At 38.4% G+C, this 26,288-nt stretch overlaps 1 protein-coding gene across 2 annotated transcripts in view; it reads right to left on the reverse strand.

The window, feature by feature from the left end:
• Nucleotides 1-26,288, reverse strand: part of DCHS2 (dachsous cadherin-related 2) — a 271,974-nt gene that overhangs the window by 111,843 nt on the left and 133,843 nt on the right. For both annotated transcript variants that reach the window (XM_024928710.4, XM_055111946.2), the window contains exons 4-5: nt 3,009-3,245; nt 619-1,635 (exon numbers count right to left, since the gene is read on the reverse strand). In XM_024928710.4, the coding sequence (XP_024784478.4) occupies nt 619-1,635; nt 3,009-3,245 (1,254 nt within the window). The remainder of the gene's footprint in view (nt 1-618; nt 1,636-3,008; nt 3,246-26,288) is intronic.

Genomic DNA, 26,288 nt, shown 5'->3' on the forward strand with positions numbered 1-26,288 from the left:
CTTATACAACATAAATTTTAAAATATAGTGACTTTTAATCTTTAATTTCTTAATTCAGACTTTAAAAATTTCATTGTAATTATTCCCCCTTTTCCTCTGGTTCCCCTGTCAGAATGAGAAAAAGGATATATATTCTTAGAGTGATTTTGAAATCTTAACCAATGAATTGATGTCTAGCTTTACATTGATGATATTTATATTTCACAAAATACGTTTCGACGTTTTTTAAATGTCTACAAATGGAAAAGGATGGTTGTTGAAAAAATTAGCCTTTACACAAGGATAGATTCAATCCAGTTCTGACTATACCTCTAGTTCAGAAAAAGAACCATATATTGGCAAGATGGGGATGTGATGCAGGGAAAGTATGAATTATTATGGGTGAAACTCTATTCAATTTTTAATCCATTTTTAAGACCTCACAATAGAGTAATCGAATACCTTATTTATTAAAAACCATTATTTCAATTGCATGTATGCACTAATGCTATACCTAACGATTTGAGTTTTCTCAATCCTGATTTTGTTTAATTTTTTATTTTTATTTTTACTTAAAGACCAGTGTGATAGTACTGAACCCTCATTTTAAAGGAATAGGTGGAAACTATGAAGTGCTACCTGTATTAGGATTCATCTTGAAGAATTTTCCATCAGACAAAAGGAAATATAATAGCTGTCCATTCTTTCCAGAGTCCATGTCAATAGCTGTAATTTTGCCTATTACCCCTTGGGGAACAGGGCTCTCTTCGACTTTCAAAAACAACACATCATGCAAGAAGGTGGGGGAATTGTCATTCTCATCCCAGACACGAACAATGACTGTAGTGCTCACATTTTGCAAGAATCCGTCCTCGGGGATCCAAGCAAACACTCTAAAATTATATGTTTGGGTGGATTCATAGTCAAACTGTCGCCGCAAATAAATCCAGCCCGTGTAAGGGCGGATTCCAAATATAGCAGAGTCTACGCTGGGTTCCAGCGAGTACCTAAGCGGCGAGGCTGCACGCTGGGGGCCAAGTGGGTGCGCCTGTGTTTGCAGTATTCGTGTCATCGGTGAGAGAGACTCACTGACTTCCACTTGATAGACCAAATGTTCGAAAGTCCAGGATGGGCTGTGTTCGCGTTTCTCGATAACGACTGTCAGCACCAGCAGGGCTGCCTGAGGATGCACGCCTTGGTCCTCGGCCCTGAGAGTCAGCGTGAGCTCCCGCTGCTCGCCCGCGCCCAGGCTGCCGTTGAGGAACAGCACCCCCAGGGCTCTGTCGATGGCAAAGACGCCTGGCTGCGGGCTGGCGATGGAGTACCGGATGAGTCCGTTCCGCCCACTGTCTCTGTCTTCCGCACGTGCGAGGTACAAGGCTGTGCCAGGGGGCGTGGTCTGGGATATTCTAATCTCATCCGAGGTCCTGAGGAACGCTGGGTGGTTGTCATTGACATCCATGACCGTTATGTTGACCTCGGTGCTGCTGCAGGCTGGGGCGCTGCCGAGCTGCGCCTGCACCGTGAGCACAACCACGGGCTGCGTCTCGTGATCCAGGGGCTTCCGGGTGCGAATAGTGCCCAGCCGCGGGTGAATGGAGAACTTTCCGCCGAGATCACCAGAAGAAATCCTGTAAAAGATTGGTTCTGAGGAGTCTGAAAAAGAGAGAGGGGGCAACCACTGTATGTTAAAAGGGTGGACCCACTGGAAACTCAGAAATTGAAATGTTAATACAGTCATCCACTGCCTAATGACACTTCAGTCAATGATGGATCACATATACTATGATGGTTCCGTAAGATTCTGACACCGTATTTTATTGTACCTTTTCTGTGCTCACATACATAAATCCTTACCATTGGGGTACAACTGCCTACAGTATTAAGTGCAGTAATATGCTGTGCAGGTTTGTAGCCTAGGAGCAATCGACTGTAACATTTAGCCTAGGTGTCTGGTAGGCCACACCATCCAGGTTCGTGTGAGTACACTCTGTGATGTCTGCACACTGACAAAATTTTCTAATGAGGCATTTCTCAAAACATTTCCCATCGTTAAGGACGCATGATTGTATATTCTCCATCTACAGAGACTGCTGTGCAATGTCTTACTTTCTCCACTCTCCAAAGCCTGCTGAAAAGTGGACACACGGTTTTAAGAATTTTTTTGGTGTACGAAAAGAATGTCCAATGGGCAAAGAGCAAGCCACAGGTTTCACTCTCTTCCTTCATCCCTCTTGCATTAGATAAAAGGGAAAGATATTCAGAAAATAATTCAAATACCTTTTTTTAAATATATTTGAGGAAGTCAAGTTCAATTTATGTTGATGTTACTCTATTATATCTACCTATGAAGGGCAAATACTCTCCATAGAGATTGAGGGAAGGGAGAGAGGAAGGAACAGGAGGGGACCAGGAGGAGGACAAGCTCTTTGGAAAGGTAATTCATTTCTAGGAATTTATCCTGCAGAGGTTCCTCTACAGGTGTGAAAAAGTCACACACGGCTATTCGCTCAAGTACTATTTGGACTAGCAAGATTTTTTAAATCCTTCAAATTGGTAGCAAATGTAAACATAAAACATATCTAAGTTGAAACACTATAAACTGTCTTTTAAGGAAACAGAATGGCATCCATTTATCTGGAAAGTTGTTCAGTATATACTAAGTGGGGAAAGAAGCTCTATAACAACAAATATAGAAAGATGCATTTTTGTCAAAAATTTGTAAATTGCGTGTGCATGTGTGTGTTTTTGTGAGTGGGTTATAGGAGACATATATTTTGTATATTATAATCTGTATTATTTTAAACATTCTTTTTAAAATGCCTATTATTTTTGTGATCAGAAAAAAAAATGTGGGATGGACAGAAACAATGTTGGAAGAACAAAGAGCAAGCCACAGTTTGTGTTATCTCCCTTGTTTTGACTTGCGTGGAAAGAAGAAAAAAATTATTCAAGATTGTACTGCCTACGAAAAAACAAGAAATGTTCCAATAATGGAATTCCATGCAGCATAAGAAATAAGTACTTACTCAAGGGTTCTCTTGCTTTCACTGTTCCAATGGGACTATCTTCAGGCACATCTTCATAAACTAAGAAAGTGTACTTAGGCCTTTCAAACTCAGCAGGTGCCAGAGTTGTCTGGAAAATGTGTATGGTGACGTCGGCATTAATGACAGCTGTGAGCCCACCACCGTCTTGAGCAGAGACCATCAACGAAAGTGTGGTAGATTCCAAATGACTAAGAGGTGATGTTAAGTAAATAATTCCTGGGTAGGGAAAAGAAAACATTGGTAAACAGATAACATGTAATAAATACCGATGAGCAATAGTAACACCTGGTCTATTAAGTGTATTGTGATGTCTTATTTTATGTGTTAACTGGGCCACAGGATGTCCAGGCATTTGATCAAACATTATTTTGAGTGTGTCTGTGAGGGTGCTTTTGGATGACATTAACATTTAAATCTGTAGACTGAATAAAGCAGATCATCCTCCCTAATGTGGGTGGGCCTCGTCCAATCCATTGAAGGCCTGAATAGAACAAAAAAGCTGACTAAGAGAGAATGGCTCCTGCTCCCAACCTGGGGCACTGGTTTTTCTCCAGCCTTCAGGCTCAGGTAGAAGCATTGGCTCTTCCTAGGTCTCGAGCCTGCTGGTCTTCAGCCTCAAACTATACGACTGGCTCTCCTGGTTCTCAGGTCTTTGGACTGAGACTGAAGCAACACTGCCAGCTCTCCTGGCTCAGTTTGATGGATCTGCTCACCCTGCAGATCTTGGGACTTGCCAGCCTTCATAATCACATGAGCCAATTCCTTGTGATCAGTCTCCTCATACATATACACACACACACACATACATCCTGTTGGTTCTGTTCTCTGGAGATGAACTGATACATGTATTTGCCAACCAAAGACCTTCTGCATATTTGCAAAACAATGTCAAATTATGTTAGGTAAGCAATATTTTCCTAGAGTTAAAACATTAGACATTTTAGAAGTATATAAAGTCACTAGAAAAAATATAAATTGTGTTGTCTTCTTTAGGGCTTACCATATCACCAGCCCGAGATGACAGAAGATCAGATTATATCCCATAGTCCAGTGTATTCTAATGCAGGCTAGCGCGGGGTTGTAGGGTGATTACAACCTGCTCAAGTGCCAGAATCCCAAGTCTACAGGATGAAACTAAAATTTTATCTTCTGAGGTATTTGACATTTGCCCTGAACTAGACCGTGTAGGGTAGCTCTCTTTTTAAACTGACTCCACTCCACCTTTGTTGGTGAGAAGATATAATACAATAGCTGTGTACAACAAAACTTCAGCAAATGTAAAGACAATGGGGACAAGAGTGACGACTTAGGCTTATGCATGTAGAGTACGTGAGAGGAGAACTTACTTATGGCTAAGTTGGGAAGAGATTCGGTAATACTGACACAAATGAATTATTTAATATTATTAATACTACCACTTAGTGTACTAGTTTAAAAACCTGAAAACAGATCTAATGCAATCAACTTAAGAAATGAACCTGTTAGTTTTGTTTAATGAGAAAAATGTATGCAAACTTATTAAATGAATTTGCAAACAAATACGTATGGCTGGCCTTTATGGAATTCATCATGTACAACTGGCCATAACAATTAGTTAAATGAATGAATACTGCAGTCTTCGCCAGTTTAGGAGAAGTTGGGAAAAACATCAGGGATATCAGTTTCTAGGCATTAAAAGGTGACATCCATTTGATTTCTTCCTTTTTTATATAAAAATCTGCCCTCTTGCAACTTTGATTTCTTGTTTCTATTTCTATTAGAAATTTAATAAAATATTCTTATTTACTGAAATCAAATATCTTGCTTGGCCTGCTCTAAACACATACTCATTTTCCTTTTTTCCCCAGCTTTATTAAGGTATAGTTGACCAATAAAATTACATATGTTTAAGGTGTACAATTTGACAATTTGTGATTATAACCATTTTCTTTAATGATTCCTTATCTAATATGATTTTAAGTCATTTCTCTCACAGTTCTTTCTCCTAAACATGGTCCAAGTTGATCATCTCAATTTTGATACCCAAAGTGAACAAACTTTGTTTCCAGATACAATTTTACTGTTATAAAGCAGAGGATAAACACTCTTTATTAGAATACCATAAAATACTAATGTAACCAACTATTAGTACACCAGCTTTTAGTAGCCATATTCACATCTGGTTTCAGACTGATTTGATGGTCCATCAAAGCACTCAGTACTTATCACAAAAAATTTCCAAGTCAGATCTTTCTCATCTGTTATTGGTGCAGTTTCTAAAAAATATTGCTTTAGTATTAAAGTCTCTGATTGATTGAAAAATAAAACTTGAATATACACAAATGTGTACAGAAGAGAAGAAAAAGTCCCCCTACCCCAACCATCCCCACTCACCAGGTATATATTCTTCCAGAGCTACCACTAAATTCCAATTACAGAGAAATTTTTAAAGATTTTATGTTGACCCCTGATGATTATGACAATGAAAAACTTAATGTCTGCCTCAACACAACCTGGTCTTCCTGCGTCCCGACTGACTCCTTCTGAACTATTTTTATATTTGTGTTAGACCAGTCTTCTTGAAATCCAAATCTAGACACATCGATGGCTCCCCAGCTTTTCAGGGTAAAGCTTAAATGCATTATCTTAACATACCAAGCTATTCATAAATGGCCCCTCTCCCTCTCTGTAACCCCATCTCATAGCTCTCTGTGTCATAGCTCTCTGTACAGTACCTTTTGCTCTAGGCAAAGTGAACAGCTTGTAATTTCCAGAAAAGACCTTGCTGTCTTCCATCTGGATTGCTGTGTCCTCTTCCCCGAACAACTTCTTCATCTTCTTTGATGTAACAATTTCTAGCCATATTTTATTATTATTATTATTATTATTGAGATGAAGTTTCACTCTGTTGCCCAGGTTGGAGTACAGTGGCATGATCTCAGCTCACTGTGACCTCCGCCTCCTGGGTTCAAGCGATTCTCCTGCCTCAGCCTCCCGAGTAGCTGGGATTACAGGCACATATCACCATGCCCGGCTAATTTTTGTATCTTTAGTGGAGCCAGGGTTTCACCATGTTGGCCAGCCTGGTCTCGAACTCCTGATGTGATTTGCCTACCTCGGCCTCCCAAAGTGCTGGGATTATAGGTGTGAGCCACTGCACTTGGCCTCTAGTCATATTTTAAAACACAGCTCAGGTTTCATCTGGTGCAGCTGGCCTTCTTTTTCTCTCCACTTAGCTCTAGCTACCACTATTCTATGATCCCACAGCAGCCTGGGTACATGTGCCTATTATGAACTTAACATGCCTTACTTAATTACCAGTTTTTAATATTTTATATCAGTCCTTCATTTACTCATTAGTTTACTGAATGATTTATAAATAAAATTAAAAGAAATTTTGAAAATATACAAACAACAATTTACTATACATAAGGAGAAGAGAGATCTGTAAGCAAAATGGAAAATAACTGGAAGTTAGATTAGCAGTGGATAAGGACAGGTAGTTTAGATAAGAAACAATAAAATGTTAATAAATATAATACTACCTAAAATCACTAATAATAATGAAAATACAAAATTAAAACCACTACCTCATTTTTACCTCTCTGTTTTCCTAAAATATTTAAGTGATAATACCCAGAGTTAATAGCAGGTTGTTATTTATGTACATTCTCCAAAAGGCACTTTGGTGATACTTATCAAAATTTTAATTGTTCACACTCAATAACTCAGAAATCTACCCTATATTTGTGTAAGTACACAGAAATAAATCAAGAGGATGTCATTTGGAACACTGAAAATGACCTTAATATCCATCAAGAAAAGAATGGACAGTGCACTCTATTGTGGTATATCAATACAATAGAATACTGTGTAGCATCAAAATGAAGTAAATATACATGTTTTCATCTAGAAAGACTTTACACACTACATTTTATGTGAAAAACAAGTTGCAAACGTGAGTCTATGTTATCAATCCATTGTGCTTGAAAAAATAATGTCAATACTACAAGTATTAGCCAGGATTCTCCAGAGAAGCAAACCAATGGGATCTCTCCTCTGTAGATATAGATATCTATAGATCTTATATCTCTCATATCTACATATAGAGATAGATAGATAGACATTAATAGATAGATATAAAGTGAGATTTACGTTAAGGAATTGGCTGAGATTATGAAGTCTGAGAAGTCCCATGTTCACCCATCTGCAAGCTGGAGACCTAGAAAAGCTGATGGTATAGTTTGAAAGCCTGAGAGCCAGGTAGTCAGTGGTGTAGATTCTAGTCAGGGTCTGATGGCCTGAGAGCCAGGAGCACTGAGGGCAAGAGACTGATGTCTCAGCTCAAGCTGTTAGGCAGAGAGCAAATTCAACCTTCCTCCACCTTTTTGTTCTTTTTCAGGCCCTCAGTGAATGAGATGATGCTCACCCATTCTAGGGCTGGCCATCTGCTTTACGCAGTTCACCAATTCAAATGAAAATCCACCCACAGAGACACCCAGAAACAGTGTTTAATCAGCTATCTGGGCATCTCGTGGACTATTCAAGTTAACACATAAAAGTAATAATCACATGAACAAACTTTTTTTTTTTTTTTTTTTTGAGATGGAGTCTCACTCTGTTGCCCAGGCTGGAGTGCAGTGGCGCAATCTCGGCTCACTGCAACCTCTGCCTCCTGGATTCAAGCAATTCTCCCACCTCAGCCTCCTGAGTAGCTAGGACTACAGGCGCCCACCATCATGCCTAGCTAATTTTTGTATTTTTAGTAGAGAGGGCTTTCACCATATTGGCCAGGCTGGTCTCAAACTCCTGACCTTGTGATCCGCCCATCTTGGCCTCCCAGAGTGCTGGGATTACAGGTGTGAGTGACCGCGCCCAGCCAAACATTTTTAAAATCATGGTATATCTTTATTTAATGTAAAAGAAAAATTCATGAAAACCTGCTGAGAATATCTGATTACAGAACACTATGTAAAGTTTGAGTACAAACACTAATACATATACGACGTGTATACACACAGAACTATGCATACTGAAAAATATGAAAGGATAGGAACTGTCAAGGGAAGTCATCTTTGTGTGTTGAGATTATGGGAAGCTCACTTTTTACTTCTTACATTCCTATAGTTTAAAAAGTTTTTAATAATTATATGTTAACTTTGTAAATGAAAAAATATATTTTAAAGATATTCAGAAAAAGAAGATATGTTTGGTTATTTATTTAACTTTTTTAGGACTATGAAGGAAACTTGTAAACTATAGTGTAAACTAAGATTGGACATTAAAATGTGGGCCTCTAAAAATAATTGCAGAGCACACTTCCTTAAAAATAGGATTCTTATTCTACAAAAAATTTCAAGAATGAATATCATGGATATTTCAGAACCATCAAATGAAGATATTAAAGGGATTAATTTCCATTAAATCAATCCCTGAGGTTATAATAAACAAACTCTGGAGAAGCTGTCTATATAAAGCTGAACATGAAAAATAATGTTTCAAATACTCAAATTACTAAAGTGTGTCCTAGTAACATACAGCAAATTGTGAAGTCTAATAAAATTAATATCTATACTATATTCACTCTGCTACTGAAAAACATTCTCTCTGGTAGAACTATTTGGTGTCTAATTATAGCCCCTCCAAATCCCCGAACTGGCATTTTTAATTGAGACAGTTTAATAATAGTTTTTGAGGTTCCCAATGATTTGACAATGGGGAGAAAGAAGCAACACATCACTTATTTTATCCTTGATACCACCTGGAATGTTAGTCCATGAAGCAAAATTAAGTTTACTGTCTTAACAAAATTTTACTGATGAATGTCCATTTTATTTGCCATATTATGAGTTATCAAATAAATTTGAAGGAAAGGAAAAGGGAAGAAAAAGGGAGACATGACATCAATTATAGAGAGTTATACAAATGTAACCTTTTCAAGAATCTTTACCCTTAAAGAATTTATACAAGCCAATCAGTAACTAAATGTAATGTCAACAAAGACAAATAAGAGCTGTCAGTTATAGGTGAGCAGGAGATAACGAAATTTAAAGTTGTATGTAAACAGTGAAACATCACACAAATATTAGCTATTATGAAGAGGGCTTAGCTTAGAACCTTGCATATGGTAGCCATTCAAAGAAATGCATTTATGTGGGGGGAGAATCGTGAACCTTACTTCTCAAAGGGAAGTGCCTTGTTAATAATTTGAAAAAATGTTTTCGCCCGGGCGCGGTGGCTCACGCTTGTAATCCCAGCACTCTGGGAGGCCGAGGCGGGTGGATCACGAGGTCAGGAGATGGAGACCATCCTGGCTAACACAGTGAAACTCCGTCTCTCCTAAAAATACAAAAAAATTAGCCGGGCGTGGTGGCGGGAGCCTGCAGTCCCAGCTATTTGGGAGGCTGAGGCAGGAGAATGGCGTGAACCCGGGAGGTGGAGGTTGCAGTGAGCCGAGACCGCGCCACTGCACTCCAGCCTGAGAGACAGAGCGAGACTCTGTCTCAAAAAAAAAAAAAAAAAAAAAAAAAAAAAGAGAACGTTTTCAAGTATTTCAAAACACCGCTCTATAAGCACCTAACCATACAAGGTAAATCTCTGAAATCTCAGTTTTCCACTAGGTTTTAAAAAGAAAATGCCTGTTATCATATTCCTCCATTTTTCATTTCATAGAAGTCTTAGAAGTAGAGACCATCACTCTATATACTGTATATGTATCTTAATGCATACATTCATATATATACACATACATTCATATATATATACACACACATATCTATCTATATATAATATGCTGATCTATCAAAAATTCCTGTGTAGTAATGGGATTATAAATATTGTGTGAACAAAAAACCTGTCCATCAATTGCTAGGCTCTAAGTAATTTTTCAATAACATCAGAAGCTCCACTGTTTTCTGTGCATATCCATAGGCTAATCACTTAAACCTACCATGGTTTTACCTTAATCTCCCAGGTAATATCAGACAGAAGTATTTCCTGTCTGAAAGTGCTGAATCCTTGGGTTAATTATTTCCAGAAGCCCAAAAGTTTAGTCTTTTTAATTTTTTTTTTATTAAATGAAAGCATTATACTCAACTAAATATAACCATCAAAAGAAATCAACACAATTGGTAAATTCACTTGTCTTTGAACTTGAAGGGCTTTAGAGGTACTGTGGGCTTTATTCCAGACCACTGCAATAAAGCCAATACTGCAAAAAAAAGTGAGACACAGAAATTTTTTGATTTTCCAGTGCATAAAAAGTTATGTTTACACTATGTTGTAGCCTATTCAGTGTGCAATAACAGTAAGTCTAAAGAAAACAATGTATATACCTTAATTTAAAAATATTTTATTGGTAAAAAAAAAAGTGTTAACAGTCATTTGAGATTTTAGTGAGTGGTAATCTTCTTGCTGGTGGAGGGGCTTGCCTCAATGTAGATGGGTATTAACTGGTCAGTGTGGTGGTTACTGAAGGTGGCGGTGGCTGTGGCAATTTCTTAAAATAAGACAACAAGGAAGGTTGACACATTGATTGACTCTTCCTTCCACAAAATATTTTTTCTGTAGCATGCAATGCTATTTGCTAATAGTTTACCCACATTAGAACTTCTTTAAAATTGGAGCCAATCCTCCTAGGCCCTACTGATGATTCATCAACTAAGTATATGGAATATTCTAAATCCTTTGTTGTCATTTCAACAATGTTCACATCTTCCCCAGGAGTAGATTCCATCTCAAGAAACCATTTTCTTTGCTCATCCAAAAAAGCAATTCCTCATTAGTTTAAGTGTTATCATGAGATTGCAGCAATTCTGTCACATCTTCAGGCTCCACTTCTAATTCTATGTCTCTTGCTATTTTTACCACTTCACTAAAGTGGTGATTCCCTCAAAATCATCTGCAAGGGTTGGAGTCAACTTCTTCCAAACTCCTATGTTAACCTCCCTCCATGAATCACAAATGTTCTTAATGGCATCTAGAATGGTGCATCCTTTCCAGAAAGTTTTCAATGTATTTTACCCAAATATATCAGAGGACTCACTGTCTATGGAAACTAGAGCCTTAGGAAATGTATTTCTTAAATAAAATACTTGAAAGTCAAAATTACTCCTTGATGGATGTATGGATTGTAGAATGAATCTTGTGTTAGGAGGCATTAAGAAAAAACCTCCTTGTATATCTTCATCAGAATTCTTAGGTAGCCATGTGCATTGTCAGTGAGCAGTAATGATTTGAAAGAATTTTTTGTGAATAATAGGTCTCAACAGTGGGTTTAAAATATTCTGTAAACCAGGCTGTAGACAGATGATATCTATAAACAGATAACATCTGTTTGTCATCCAGGCTCTGTTGTTCCTTTTATAAAGCATAGTCAGAGTAGATACAGTATATTTCTTAAGAGCCCTAGGACTTTCAGAATGATAAATTAGCATTGTTCCACTTAAAGTCACCAGCTGCATTAGCCCCTAACAAGAGAGTCAGCCTGCCCTTTTAAGCTTTGAAGCCAGGCATTGACTTCTCCTCTCTAGCTATGAAAGTCCTAGATGGCATCTTATTTCATATGAGGCTGTTTCATCTACATTGAAAATCTATTGTTTAGTGTAACCACCTTCACCAAGAATCTTAGCTAGATTTTCTAGATACCTTGCTGCAGCTTCTCCATCAGCACTTGCTGCTTCATCTTGCACTTTTAGGTAATGGAGATGGCGTCTTCCCTTAAACCTCATGAACCAACCTCTGCTAGCTTCGAATTTTTTTTCTGCAGCTTCCTCATCTCTTTCAGCCTTCCTATATTTAAAAAGAGTTAGGACCATGCTCTGGATTAGGCTTTGGCTTAAGGGAATGATGTGGCTGCTCTGATCTATCCAGACCACTCAAACTTTCTGACTCAGCAATGAGTCTCTTTTGCTTTCTTATCATTTGTGTGTTCACTGGAGTATACTTTTAATTCCCTTCAAGAACTTTTTCTTTACATTCACAATTTGGATAACTGTGCAAGAGGCCTAGCTTTTGGCTTATCTGCACTTTTGTCATGCCTTCGTCACTATGCTTAATCATATCTAGCTTTTGATTTAAAGAGAGAGATATGCCACTCTTCCTTTCACTCGGACACTTAAAGGCCATTATAGGGTTATTAACTGCCAAATTTTAACATTGCTGTGTCTTGGGGATTAGGGCAGCCTGGGGAGAGAGAGAGACAGGAAACAGCCAATGGGTGGAGCAATCAGAGCACACACAACATTTATCAGTTATGTTAGCAGTCTTTCATGGCCATGGTTTGTGGCATCCCCAAACAATTACAATAATAATATCAAAATTTACTGATCACAGATCATCATAACAGGTATAATAATAATGAAAAAGTTTGAAATGTTATGAGAATTATCAAAATGTGACACAGAGACACAAAGTGTCCCCATAACACTAATAAATTTGCTTGAGGAGAGTTGCCACAAACCATGAATTTGTAAAAAGCACACTATCTGTGAAGCACAATGAAGTGGAGTATGCCTGTATAAATAGGCTGGGCTTAGATCTGAGCACGGCTACTAGGTCATTTATCAGCAAATATGCATATCTATACATTCAGTCACTTCCTTCATTTCTTGAATTATATTCAATATATTTGTTTTGGTCAGGGTCTAATCAGGGAAAAACTGAAACCGTCCTAAGAATTTTAGAGGCTATTTAATTAAAGAAACTGATTACACAAGTATGGGAAAGCCAAAAGAATAAGAAGGGGATGATGAACAGTAACTCCAAGAACCTGCAACCTTCTCTAGGGTTGCAGAAACAGAAGGAAAAAGGCAGTATTGCTACCTCTATCAAAAAGAGGAGGAGGGTGAGCCATGGTGTGTCTTGGAGCCCTGAGGCGGTGCCGCAGGGCTGGCGTCCACAGCTCCGAGGCATCCCTGTGCAGCTGAGACTCAGGTATCTCAGAGGATTAGTGCAGAGCTATGTTCAAACCTTTAAGGGCAGGGCCCAGGAAGTACTCTGGTCACCATGGCGTGGCTGCTATAACCCGAGGAGGCCTGGTGAGGGCAGTGCTCACTGTTCAAAAGGTCTTGCGTGGCTGACATAGCTGATGGTGGCATTTCTGAGGAAAATGGTGCAGTTGGTGCCAAAGGACTTGGGAGGAATACTAAACACAGAAGAAAGCATGAAAAAGCCCCTTCTCTCCTCCTCCTGATGTCCAGTTTCCTGCCAGTACCTGCCACTGGTGGAACAGATCTGAAAGTCGGCTGTAACAATGTCTTGGTGCATCAGTCCCCATCTGGCTGTGCCTTCTCCCAAGATGTCTAGGTCCCAGCTCTGCAGGGCCTCTTCACTAATGCTAAGTTTTGATGACGCCAAATGTTTAGCTTAGTTCCCCCAGCCTAGGGGTGATAGTTGCTTCCATCATATGTTAACCTTGGTGTTTCCTTTTCGCCTTTTCTGTCTTCCATTATCCACTTAACCAGCTGTCTATACTAAATTATTTCTGTTACTATAAATGTTATTGTTTCTGTTTTCCTGACTTGCTGCTGACTGATGCTGATCTAACTGATTCTACTGGCCTGGCTTGTACTAGTTAGATGTAATAATCACTATGGCTTGAAGGGATGTGATGTTTGACCAATGTCACCTTGTTCACATGTCAAGGTTCTCCAAGCAAATAAACAAGTGCATGCTGGGCAGACAAAAACTACAAGTCCTAATTATGCCACCCTTGCAAAACAGGCTCTTGTTATTCTCTGCCTAACTCCCCTGTTGTTTCCTTCATGAAACCTATCATAACCTGTGGTATTTTCTGTTTTCCTGTTTTCGTTTGTCCCCCTCCACAAGTTAAAGCCCATGAGAGCAAGGACTGTGTCTGTCTCATTCACTACTACCAAACAGGGTCTGGCACAGTCCCAAGCTCAGAAAAGGTGCTTGGTAATTATTTGTTGAATTAATTAACAAATGAACAAACCAACCTGGAAAAAATCACGGCTTGAGATTAGTCAGAATTACACAAAGAAGAAATAAGATGTCTTAGTCAGTTTGGCTGCTATAGCAAAAGTAGCATAGACTGGGTCACTCACACTTCTGGAGGCTGGGAAGCCCAAGATCATGGTGCCAGCAGATTCAGTGTCTGGACAGGGCTCTCTTCCTGATTTGCACAGCCATCTTCTTGCATCCTCACATGGCAGAAGAAGCAAGCTCTAGTCCCTCTCTTCATATAAGCCACTTATCCCATTGTGGAGCGCCACCATTATGACTTTATCTAAACGTAATTAACTCCCAAAGACCCTATCTCCTAATTCCATCCCATTAGGGGTGAGGGTTTCAACATATGAATTTTGGAGGGGCACAAACATGTAGTCCATAGCAGAAGAGTAATGTGGTGTCAGAACTCCAGATCAAATATTTACATTATTATACATCTGTAACCATTTATAGTGTGTGCTACCAAAGCAAGAATAGATAATAGAACGGAACAGACAGCCCCTACAAAGATGCTAGTCTACTTAAGTGGCAGTTATGATATTAATGAAGGAATTCCTCTAGGTCCTGATGTACTACATTTAAAAATCAGTCAACTCAGAGAGGGAAAATCACCCCACAACAACTTTGTCCCATGCAATGTAGTTTCAGTGTATAAATCACTTTTGTGCCTTTGGTAACAACATGTCCTTATTTAGTCAACATATATAATTATTTTTAATGAATTATACATGAATTCTACCTAATTGCCCATTTAATAAAGAAAGTCACCAGATCAGGTGCCTATGTAAGTAACTGTTCATGCTTAAAGTCGAATTCATGGAACCCTGAAAAGTCATTTATTGAGCTGCTTCTACTTAAGACCACAAAATTTGTCCCTGGCCAGTGGGAAACTATCTTATGTTCAAAAACTATAGAGAAATAATTCATAATTCCTAGATACCCATCGAAAAGTCTACCCCATATTTAACTGTACTCATTTGCATTTTAAACCCATACTCCCCCTCTTGATGTGGAGTGTTTACCATAACAAGCTGCAAACTTTGTGTCACAAAACTGGACATTTAAAATACCCTGATTTTTAATGATAATGTCCGACTTCAGATTTGTATGTATCTAACTCTTGTGAATCTGCTTAGGATGATATATTAAAGATACGTCTGTGACAGTTAGAAGACCACTTTAATCAATGCGATATATTCAGAGGATATAATCATTATTTCAGTTTAAAATACAAGTCTCCCTCCTGCATCAGTACTGCACAAACAAATGAGTGACATTTTTAATGTTTTTAATCCTTGCCTTCAAATGCTATGAATGTTAGATTTCTGATTCTATATGCTAATTTTATATTCTCAGTGCTAGGTTTATTTGGGAATGATTTTGATTAAATCTTAGCAGAACCAGACTTCCTACATAAACCTGGCATCCTAGATATATTCCATATGGGGAACGGCTTCTTAAAAGCAAGGCAAGAAATCTATTATTTAGGGTTGATGGAGTAAGAAAAGAGCATGGAGTCAGATTTTTGCATCAGATACAGCTGGGTTCAAATCTTGGTTCTATCAATCCCTAGTTTGATCTTCAGCTGTTTCTTAAGTGCTCTGAGCTTCTGTTTATCACTTTAAACAGACTGAAGAATCAGACTAATACCATTTACTGTGCAGAACTGCTATGAGGATAAAATTACATCGTATATATAAACAAAGTACTGTTGTACTACAGTATAGTACTACAAAGTATTGTAGCATAGTGTCTGACATATACTGACTCCTTAATACAATACTAGTTCCCTTCCTTCTCTCCTAAGGACTACAAGGTATTAGATGGGTAATTCCATGCACCAAGAAATAATCAATAATGAATGATTTAAAAATATTTTGGGGAAAGGGAAAGTAGGAGGAACTTGAGTAGCATCAATACTTCACTGCAAAGCATGCATAGGAAGTCCGCTGGAAGAGCTGACCAGTGGCCAATCTGACCTGGCAGCCTGCCACCAAGGAGCATTTTGGGAGAGGCTGTAATGACACTCATTCCAACATGTCTAGCCCCTTTACTTAAATGGTACAGATTTCTGGTCCATAGACTTATCTAAACCAGTCCTGGATAGATGTATATTTTGCATTTGTCCCACTACTGTAGATGGCAGACTCTTATAGTTTGCATGGGGTTTACAATGTGTTCCCCTAAGTTAATATTTCAAAATATTTTCAATAAAGCTTTCTGATTTTATAAAGCTGGATACTGACACAAGTTGGCAACAGGGATGTGGGCTGATAGTCCCTTTTTGGGAGGCCCAAATACATTTCCAGTGGACACAGATGGCTTAACTATTATTCTCTCTCACTTTGTCATTTGAAACACTGATCATTTGAGAGAATCAACTCTGCACACCACTATTTACACCAACGCACCACCAACAACAGACATAACACTGATTTAAATATTCAGTTTAAAGGAAATAATTTACTTAAAGCAAAACCCAAAACCCTTGAAGACCTGAACCTGACAGTGGTCCTCACAGTTGTGGGAGTACCATGGAAAGGTCATAAATTTGGCAATAATTGAGAAAAGAATCGAGTATTATTTTAAGATAACATAATTTTAGAAAGGTAATATAGTAAGTTGGATCATGTCTCATAAAATTTATGTCCACTTGGATCCTCAGAATATGACCTTATTTGGAAAAGGGTTTTTGTAGATATAATTAGTTAAGGATCTCAAGAGGAAATTATCCTGGTTTTAAGGGTGCCCTAAATCCAATGACCGGTGTCCATACACAAGGAAGGACACAAGAAGACATGGAAAAGAAGGCCATGCAAAAATGGAAACAGAGATGAGAGTAACACTGCCATAGACCAAGGAGTGCCAAAGATCACCAACAAACACCAGAAGCTAAGGGAGGTTCCAGAAGGAACTAATCCTGTTGACACCTTGATTTCAGACTTCTGGCCTCCAGAACTCTTAGAGAATGAGATTCTGCTGTCTAAGCCACCCAGTGCATGGTGCTTTGTTATGGCAGTCCTAGGACATGAACACCAGCAGGAGGCGTACGGTAAGGTGGGAACTCTGAAGCCAGACTGTCTCAGTTCACATTTTGGTTGTCACTTTCTCATTACGTTTATGGGCTGTTGATCTTTTTTAGATTCATTTGCTCATTTGTGAAATGGAGATAAAACTAGTTCCTATATCAAAGGTTTGGCATGACAGTTAAATCAGGCAGTTAATGCTCAATAAATATTGCCAAAAGACAAAATGACAACAAATTTAGTTTAAAGATCTTAATTGGCTTTTATTTGCAATTCTAGAATTGAGAAACACCTCGATGTGTTCCAATGAGCTGAGCAGAAGTGGCTGGCTTTATAGACAGAAAAGGAAAACAGAAACAGGGAACAAAAAGTCGTTTCACAGTTACTTTCCTTGTAAAGGTTAAATCAGATGGGACTTTCTTATCATGCCAGCTAAAATTGGCTCATTTGGGGATTTGGCTATTTATTATCCCTCTCTCTCCTGATTTCTTGGAAGGTCAAATAGACAACTTCATTTCAGCTTGGTGGCCATGAAACTTTAGCGTGAGTGACTCCATTTTGGTCTGGTCTGTTGGGCCTAGCGCAGGAGCTCCGTTCAAACCAATGGCTCCCTATAAATTTTATTTAACAACACTCATTATGATTTACAGACTGTGTTTCTATGTCCCTGTATTTCAAAAGCATATTATTTCTGCCTTCTCCTTACTTCATGGGAAGATTTGTGACAATGGACACAAACTAATATTTTTATAAACATGGTGAATATGACTAAACCTTTGTTTCTATTATTACTATCCTTTCGTGTCTACTTAGGGTTCAACAACTAAGGGAAATCACAGCCTTTATGGTAAAACTCATGCATTTTTTGTGTGACAGTTGTAACCAAATGCTGATTCACATGATATGTATTTAAATGTGTTTCTACGATTAACAGATAGTTGATGAATACTATTTAATTAATAAATCAGAAGCCTTATTTTGGAGTTTTAGAAAAATAAAAGTTAGAAAATGTGTAGCTAGTTCCAGAAATAAAATCTCTGTGAAATGATAATAAATAAAAATGCCTTCCACTTCCTTTAATTTCATTCTACAGTCTTGGTTCTACCTCTGAGTCCGGAATCTGCTCATTTGAAATTTTCCATTGTGATAAGGTGAGCAGGTCCTGGCTGCTCCACCTACTGGTGTTACTTGATAGAAATCATGAAACTTCTCTCAGCAACTGCTTCTTCATTGGAAACATAAGGAAACGCGTAGGCTCTACCTTACAGATCTCTGAGGAACTCAGCTAACAGGACACAAGTAAAGAAAGAACTATAGCATGAGCACATGGTGACTGTTCAATAACTTTCTGAAAAAGTTGTTCTTATCTCCAAGACATATTACCCTGAATTTCTTTGATTTTAATTACCTTAACATGAAAGCTCTCATCACAAGCCACAACTTAGATTATACATCTAACAACTAGCACCAAAAACAAGCAAATCATTGGAAAATATCTCTGCAGAAAGGACTACATAATTAAAGAACAATCTGTGAAGATCTGTAGTTTTTTTAAATTTTTTTCAACTTGAAGGTGAAATTGTACATCTATGCTTTGCCAACTGACTACTTTCTGGGGCTGATTTGAGTCATGTGCACACACTGGTCCCCAGACACACAAAACAGAAGCAAGGCCTTGGCTTACAGTGACATTGCATCTGTAAGAGTAATGTAAATACCTGCTACTTGGTATCTTCTACATCTTAGATATTTATTTTTATTCTAAAGCCAACCTACATATCCATAACTGCACAGCAACCATTTATACATCTCTATATTTGTGATTTTGATTTTTAGGCAACACTTACCATCTATTTTTTTTTTGCTATCAATCTCATCACAAAAGGTATAATCACATGTATTTTGTATATTGGAAAGTAAATTTACCAATATTAACTTTAGGTAGAAGATGTCAGAAAATCCTTTTAATATTATTTTTGACCTTTATTTTCACCAACAGCAATAGGTTAGTGTCCATTAAAAAGATGAGCTTTACAAAAGTGCAAGGTTTCAAAAATTATTTGAGAAGTCAGATCTCAGGGAAAATGCAGGAAAAGAAGGGATGGCCAGAGGTTCAGGAAGAGGGACACCCATTGGCCATGCCTTCAAGAAGTTCTTGTTCTGGTTTGCTGCCATGAAAGCTATGTCAAGGAAACTGCCTTCTAGTGATGAAAAGATTCATTTAGACAATGGCATTTGTGACGGATTTGTCTTATGTTCAGCATGACCAACGAGAAGCAGAGGGATTTGGGGAATGGTGGACAACAGGTGGGAAAAAGGGGGCAATTGAAGGGAAAGCTTTTAAGTGACTCCAATAAAGTATGTACCAAAAGATGGTCCTTTTGTCAGGAAATGCTAATAAGGGATTACACTACAGACTCTCAATGGGAGTGTAAAGAGGAGTTGTGTGGGCAAATTTGGAGGGGGTTATAGTCTAGAAAGCATATTCAAATACTTGCCATTTTTATAATACAGTTCAAAAATTACAGAAATTAATGCAACTGCAATAAAAACATTACAAAAATATTTAGAGTGGTATTAATACTGAAAATAGAAATCTATAGATGATATAGGTTTAGCAGATTGAAAAATGCTGCCTTCATAAACAGTTTCTTCTGAATAGATGCCTTCTTATTTATACAATAGTTTTTAGCTATTCAATATATTTAACCTCCAAATCAGTGTTCCTCAACCTTTTTGGTACCAGGGACCGGATCGTGGAAGACAATTTTTCCACAGGACAGGGCTGGCAGGGGAATGGTTTCAGGATAAAAGTGGTCCACCTCAGATCATCAGGCATTAGTTAGATTCTCATAAGGAGCACGCAACCTAGATCTCCTGCACGCACAGTTCATAATAGGGTTAGTGCTCCTATAAGAATCTAATGCTTACGCCGATCTGACAGGAGGTAGAGCTCAGGCGGTAATGCTCACTCACCTCCCATTGTGTGGCCTGGTTCCCAACAGGCCACAGACCAGTACCAGTCAGTGGCCCAGGGGTTGGGAACCCCTGCCCTATGAAGGCACTGATTGCTTTTAGGCATTTTGCTATTTCTATGAATTATGTATATTAGGCAATTTAATCACAGTTATAGCTAGGTGCATTCAACTCACCTGAGTATAGCATGAACTAACTCCAAAAACACAGACACATGCACACACACACACATACATACACACACACAGAGACTTGCATACACACACAAATTATGAAGGACTCCATGTTTGTCCAGCAATAAAAGGCTTATTATTATTATTATCTGTTTCATTAACTTTTTATTTTCTATATGGACTTTCAAGAATTTCTGGTTCCCCACTACTGCCATCACCCCACAAGTCACCCCAACCTGCCAGACTAAATATGGGATCTTCTCTAAACCAATAAGGCTGAGATAATAAGAAGCAACAGCTTGCTTTATCCTCATCCTCTGAGAAGCTCAGCCTTCTGGGAAGAGATGAGTAGCCACCCCCTCTAATCGCAGAAGGTGTTGAATCTAGAATCTAGTTGTCCTTACAGAAAAATCAAGTGTCCAGATAAAGACTCCCTTACCTGTCTTCTTTGTAAATGTTCCCAATTTCTGGTAAATGCAGAGGGTTCCTCTTGGGCCTCTTTCATGGCCCCCAGGTAATATTGGTAAAATTAAGTATAAAATAAAACAAACACAGACAGATAATTTATATCTTACAGACCGTCACTGAAAGGACTACTAAAGGAAAGTTTTGTGTTCTAGCACTAGGGACTCTGACTAACCTTCCTCCTGAAAGCAAGTGCTCCATAAAATATAAAAACACATCCTCATAAATGCTTCAATAAATTGACAATAAAGAAGGCAAAAAGTTTAAGTGATGTCAGAAACCTAGAGAATAAGCAGCATACTGAATTTGGCTTTGGCTCTCAGGACATTCGCAAAATCCTAGTGACCTTAATCTTTCCTTTTACTGACCTTGTGGAGCTCATGGAGGGCAGAAGACAAGATCAGAGCCATTTGAGGGTAGGGGCAGACTGGGGATGGAGAATCTCAGAAGAGCTTCTCCAATAAAATTAGGTCCACAAAGATTTCAGTTTAAGGGCAAACTAGAAATAAGCTTCTGTATCCCCAGTAGATCGCAAATAAAATTGTCTGGCTTGAAATTCAGTGATAAATAAGAGGTGGTAAAAATTTCCTTTGAGAATTCCTAACTATAAACCAGATTCACACCAGTTTTTAGTCTGAACTCACAATATAGGATGATGTGAAAAATTTCAAGCCAAGAAGTTAGATTAAAATTGTAGGGAGAAGTATGTCTCTAGGACACTCGGGCAAAAGAAACACAAATACCTAAATACCTTCTAAAGAAACCCACCTTCACCCAAGGATTCAAAGAATTCCTCAGATAAAGATCCAAGCCCACAATTAAAAAAAAATCACACAAAAAATGAGGAAATATGTCAACATGAGTGAGACCAAGAACCAATAGCAGATTTAAAGGAGGAAAGACTTCAGAAAAGACAAACACACAAAATACTCTAGTTAAAAGACAAACATTATCAGAGTGGATCTCAGAATAAATCCAACCATATGTTGTGTATAAGAAGCACACCTGAAACAAAAGAATACAGACAGGGTGAAAGTGAAAGACAGCCAACTGGAAGTCATCTCCACCCTCATGTTCCCTGACTCCTATCATCTATCAGAGCCATGATGACCCCTTGCTCTTTGTCTCTTTCCTTTGGTTATATTACAGTTTTCTTTTTTGCCTTCCTTAACAATCCCTTGGACTTTTCCAGTGGTCCTTCTTCCTCCTCAGACTTCTAAGCATTCCTCTAGCGAAGTGCTACGCTATTTGTTCTATTCCCTGGAGGGTCTCAAAGGGTGTCCCCTGACTACCTGCATTAAAATCATTTTGGCTACTTGTAAAAACAGAATTTCCTGGGCAATTAGCCAGACATTCTGATTTTTAGATTTGGGAAAGGATCTAAGAATTGCATTTTTAACAAGCTCCACCAGTAATTATTATATACTCTAAAGTTTGAAGACCTTTTTTTTATTGTAGTTTTCATTTTTCAGACAGGATCTCACTCTGTCACCCAGGCTAGAGTGCAGTGGTGTGATCTCAGCTCACTGCATCCTCCACGTCCTGGGCTCAAACAATCCTTCCACCTCAGCCTCCAGAGTAGCTGGTACTACAGGCATGTGCCACCACGCCCGGTTAACATTGTATTTTTAGTGGAGATAGGGTTTCACCATGTTGCCCAGACTGGCCTCGAATTCCTGGGCTCAAGCCATCCACCCGCCTCAGCCTCCCAAAGTGTTAGGATTACAGGTGTGAGCCACTGCACCCGGCTTGAAGATAATTTAATGTATTCTTTCTTTCAAAATATTCATGTTTTCATGTTTCATGGCTTTAATAGTTGTTAATAGTTTATTTTAGTATTTTCCCCTGTCCTCTCATCTAAATTACAGTTCTGTACTTTAGGTGGCACTTCTAAGGTATTTGTCAACTTGATGTCAATTGGACCATCAATCACATTAGTTAAAATTAAGAAATTATGTATAGCTCATCCTTTCATTAATAAATCCAATTCATTACAACTCATATTCTTGTCCTGTAAAATATCCTTAAGTTCCTTTTGCTCTGTATTGCTATCTCTTTAGTACGACCCTCATTACTTTATGTATGGATTTTTATAACTAGTTTTTCTATTCAAATGTTCTAGTCCTACAATCCATCTAGGACACTGCTGCCAGAATAATTTTCCTTAAATATCACTTTCACCATATCACACTGATGCTAAATATCTTCATATCATTCCTTAGTTCCTTAATAATCAAATTTAAACTTGCCTGTCATGTTTTTGAACTTCAGAATCCACTCCACGCAATGTGCCTTCCCATCATCCAGTAGTCCATACTCTCTACGTCAGACATGCTGCTCTCCTGCTGTCATGAATGCATGAAGCGAGTATGACAACAAAGCACAACTCATGGCAGGCAATCACAGAGTGACTTTTTTTTTTTATTTAAATTTATGTTGTGCAGCTAGCTGTTTTTCCCCCATTCCTAAGTGAAAATTTAGGAAGCTCCTATGCCTTCCACAGCTGCCATCAACCAATTAAAATTCCTAGTTATTATCAGTGATGAAACAGTCTCAATTTAATACTGATATTAGAGGTGCTTGAACCAGAGTGACTCCATCTTGAATAGGGGCTGGGTAAAATGAGGCTGAGACCTATTGGGCTGCATTCCCAGGTGGTTAGGCATTCTTAGTCACAAGATGAGATAGGAGGTCAGCACAAGATACCAGTCACAAAGACTCTGCTGATAAACAGGATGCCATAAAGAAGCAGGCCAAAACCCACCAAGACCAAGAAGGCAATGAAAGCAACCTATGGTCATCCTTTCTGCTCATTATATGCTAATTATAATGCATTAGCATGCTAAGAGGCACTCCCATCAGCACTATGACAGTTTACAAATGCCATGGCCATGTCAGGAAGTTACTCTATATAGTCTAAAAGGAAGAGAAATCCTCAATTTGGAGAATTTCCTGCCCCTTTCCCAGAAAACTCAGAAATAATCCATGCCTTGTTTGGCATATAATCAAGAAATAACCATAAAAATAGCCAACCAGCCACCCTCAGGGCTGCTCTGCCTATTTGATTCCTTTACTTTCTTAATAAACTTGCTTTCACTTTACTCTATGGACTTACCCTGAATTCATTCTTGCGTGAGGTCCAAGAACCCTCTCTTGGGGTCTAGACCAGGACCAGCATTCCGGTAACACTGTCACATACATAATGACATTTTGGTCAACAACGGCCCATGCACTTACGATGGTGGTCCCATAAGATTATAATGGAGCTAAAAAATTCCTCTTACTTAGTGATGTCATAACAGTCCTAATGTCATAATGTAACGCATTACTCATCTGCTTGCGGTTATGATGTAAATATACCTACTGCACTGTCAGTTGTATAAAAGTATGGCACATGCTTATGTACATAAGTACATAATTAAGCATATGATACTTGATAATGATAATAAATGGCCATATTACTATGTATTTATTATATCATACTTTTTATTATTTTAGAGTGCTTTTCTACTGACTGAAAAAAGAAGTTAATTGTAGAACAGCCACAGACAGGTCCTTCAGGAGATATTTCAGAATGCATTGCTATCATAGGAGATGACAGCTCCATGTGTGTTACTGGCTCTGAAGACCTTCCAGCGGACAAGATGTGGAGGTGGAAGACAGTGGTATTCATGCTCTTGACCCTGTGTAGGCCTAGGCTAATGTGTGCGTTTGTGTCTCATTTTTAATTAAAAAGTTTAAAAAGTTAAAAAAAATTAAAAACAAAGAAAAGCTTATACAATAAGGATACAAAGAAAGAAAATATGGTTGTACAACTATACAACGTGTTTGTCTTTCAAGCTAAGTGTTACTACAAAAAGTCAAAAACTTAAAAAAATTAAAGTTTATAAAGTTAAAAAATTATCATAAGCTGAGGTTAATTTATTTTTGAAGAAAAAATTTAAAGAAATTTGATGTAGCCTAAGTGTAGTATTTCTAAAGTCTACAGTAGTGTACAGTAATGTCCTACATCTTCACATTCATTCACCACTCACTGTCTTACCCAGAACACCTTCCAGTCCTGCGAGCTTTATTCATAATCAGTACCCTATACAGGTGTACCATTTTAAATCTTTAATATTCCCTTTTTACTCTACCTTTACTATGTTTAGATATACAAATTCTTACCATAGTGAAACAGTTGCCTATAGTAGTCAATGCGGTAACATGCTGCATAGGTTTGTAGCCTAGGAGCAATAGGCTATACCATATAGCCTAGGTGTGTACTGGGCTATGCCATCTAGATTTATGTAAGTACACTTTATGATGTTCACACAACAACGAAATCACCAAATGATGCATGTCTCAGAATGTATCCCCATCTTTGAGCAATGCACGACTAAAATTAAATATAAAGGACCACATAATAATCCAAATTCTAAACTTACTTTTAAGTTTGGAGGAGCACAGGCTACAGGTCAGAAGTAGTTGGCTTCTCTCTTTCCTTATCTAGTAGTTGTTTTCTTCCTTCATCTTTTTGTTAAACTAAATCTCTGAATCATCCAGGATTAAAGCAAGGGAGAAGAGGAGGAGAGAGGCCCAGAAATGTTCTTTCTTGACAAGCGCTAGTATAATAATCTAACATCAACGAACCTTTGGCCTGCAAAGTTGTTTGAAACTCACTTTCTCATATAGGTGCTTTCATGGCCTTTTTGGTGAATGCTTCTGACTCTGGCTTTTTTGGAGAAGGCTAACCTCTACTTGAAGTGCCTTAGCAGAGGTAAAAACATCTCTAAACTGTTCATTACTTCCTTGTCTGCTGAAAAGTTGACAGTACTCAGAATTTCTACCTCTGGACTATAGAGTCCTAATTAGGGAAAAGGAGCCAGGCTGGTGGGAGCAGGGAAAAGCAAAAAGAAAAAGCAGGTAAGCTATAAGTCTGCCTTTCTTCATAGTCCAGGACACGTAGCACTCTTGTGCAAATAATTCACAATCTTTCTGAGCCCAGCTATCACCAGACCCTTGGATGACAGTAAAACGCAGGTTAGCTCACTGCAACCTTGGTGCTATCAGTACTGCACAAAGCCTTCTTTAGCACATCACACAAAATCCCCAGCAAGCTTTTGTCTCCTTACAGTCAGCTCCTTTCTTGCTGACCTGCCCATTGTACACTTGCAATGTATTTTCATATTTTCTTGAATAATCCTGCCTTTCTTTACCTACAGCTGTCTTGGTAAATTCTTCTTACTGCCCATGCCACTGGCCCCAGATGGTTGCTGATCACTTGCAGTATGGCCCTTTCTGGACAGGGCTTAAAAACAACTCTATACTAGCTCTCCCTCAAAAATGATCCATATTCAGAAGAAAAACTTATATACTCTTTGCACCTACAAACTCCTGGAATGTAGTGTGTCTCCACTTCAGAAACTTCTCCTTTATTCTGTCAGTCTTTCCTTTCTTCAGATTTCTCAGGTGAGAATCAGACATGAGCCTACAGTTAGCCAGCAGACTGCAGGGAATACATAGTAAGTTCTCTGAGTAGCTGGTAAGGTGCTGGTACCCCATTCTGGTACCCACAAATCAACAGAAGCTCTCTCCAAATTATCAACATTTTATACCATTGACAAGGTGGATCTCCTTTGTAAATCTTGCATAAAGTCTCTGTGGAATGTAGAATTTGTATATATCTT

The sequence above is a fragment of the Pan paniscus genome, chromosome 3 (genome assembly GCF_029289425.2).
Source record: "Pan paniscus chromosome 3, NHGRI_mPanPan1-v2.0_pri, whole genome shotgun sequence".
NCBI classification, from domain to species: domain Eukaryota; kingdom Metazoa; phylum Chordata; class Mammalia; order Primates; family Hominidae; genus Pan; species Pan paniscus.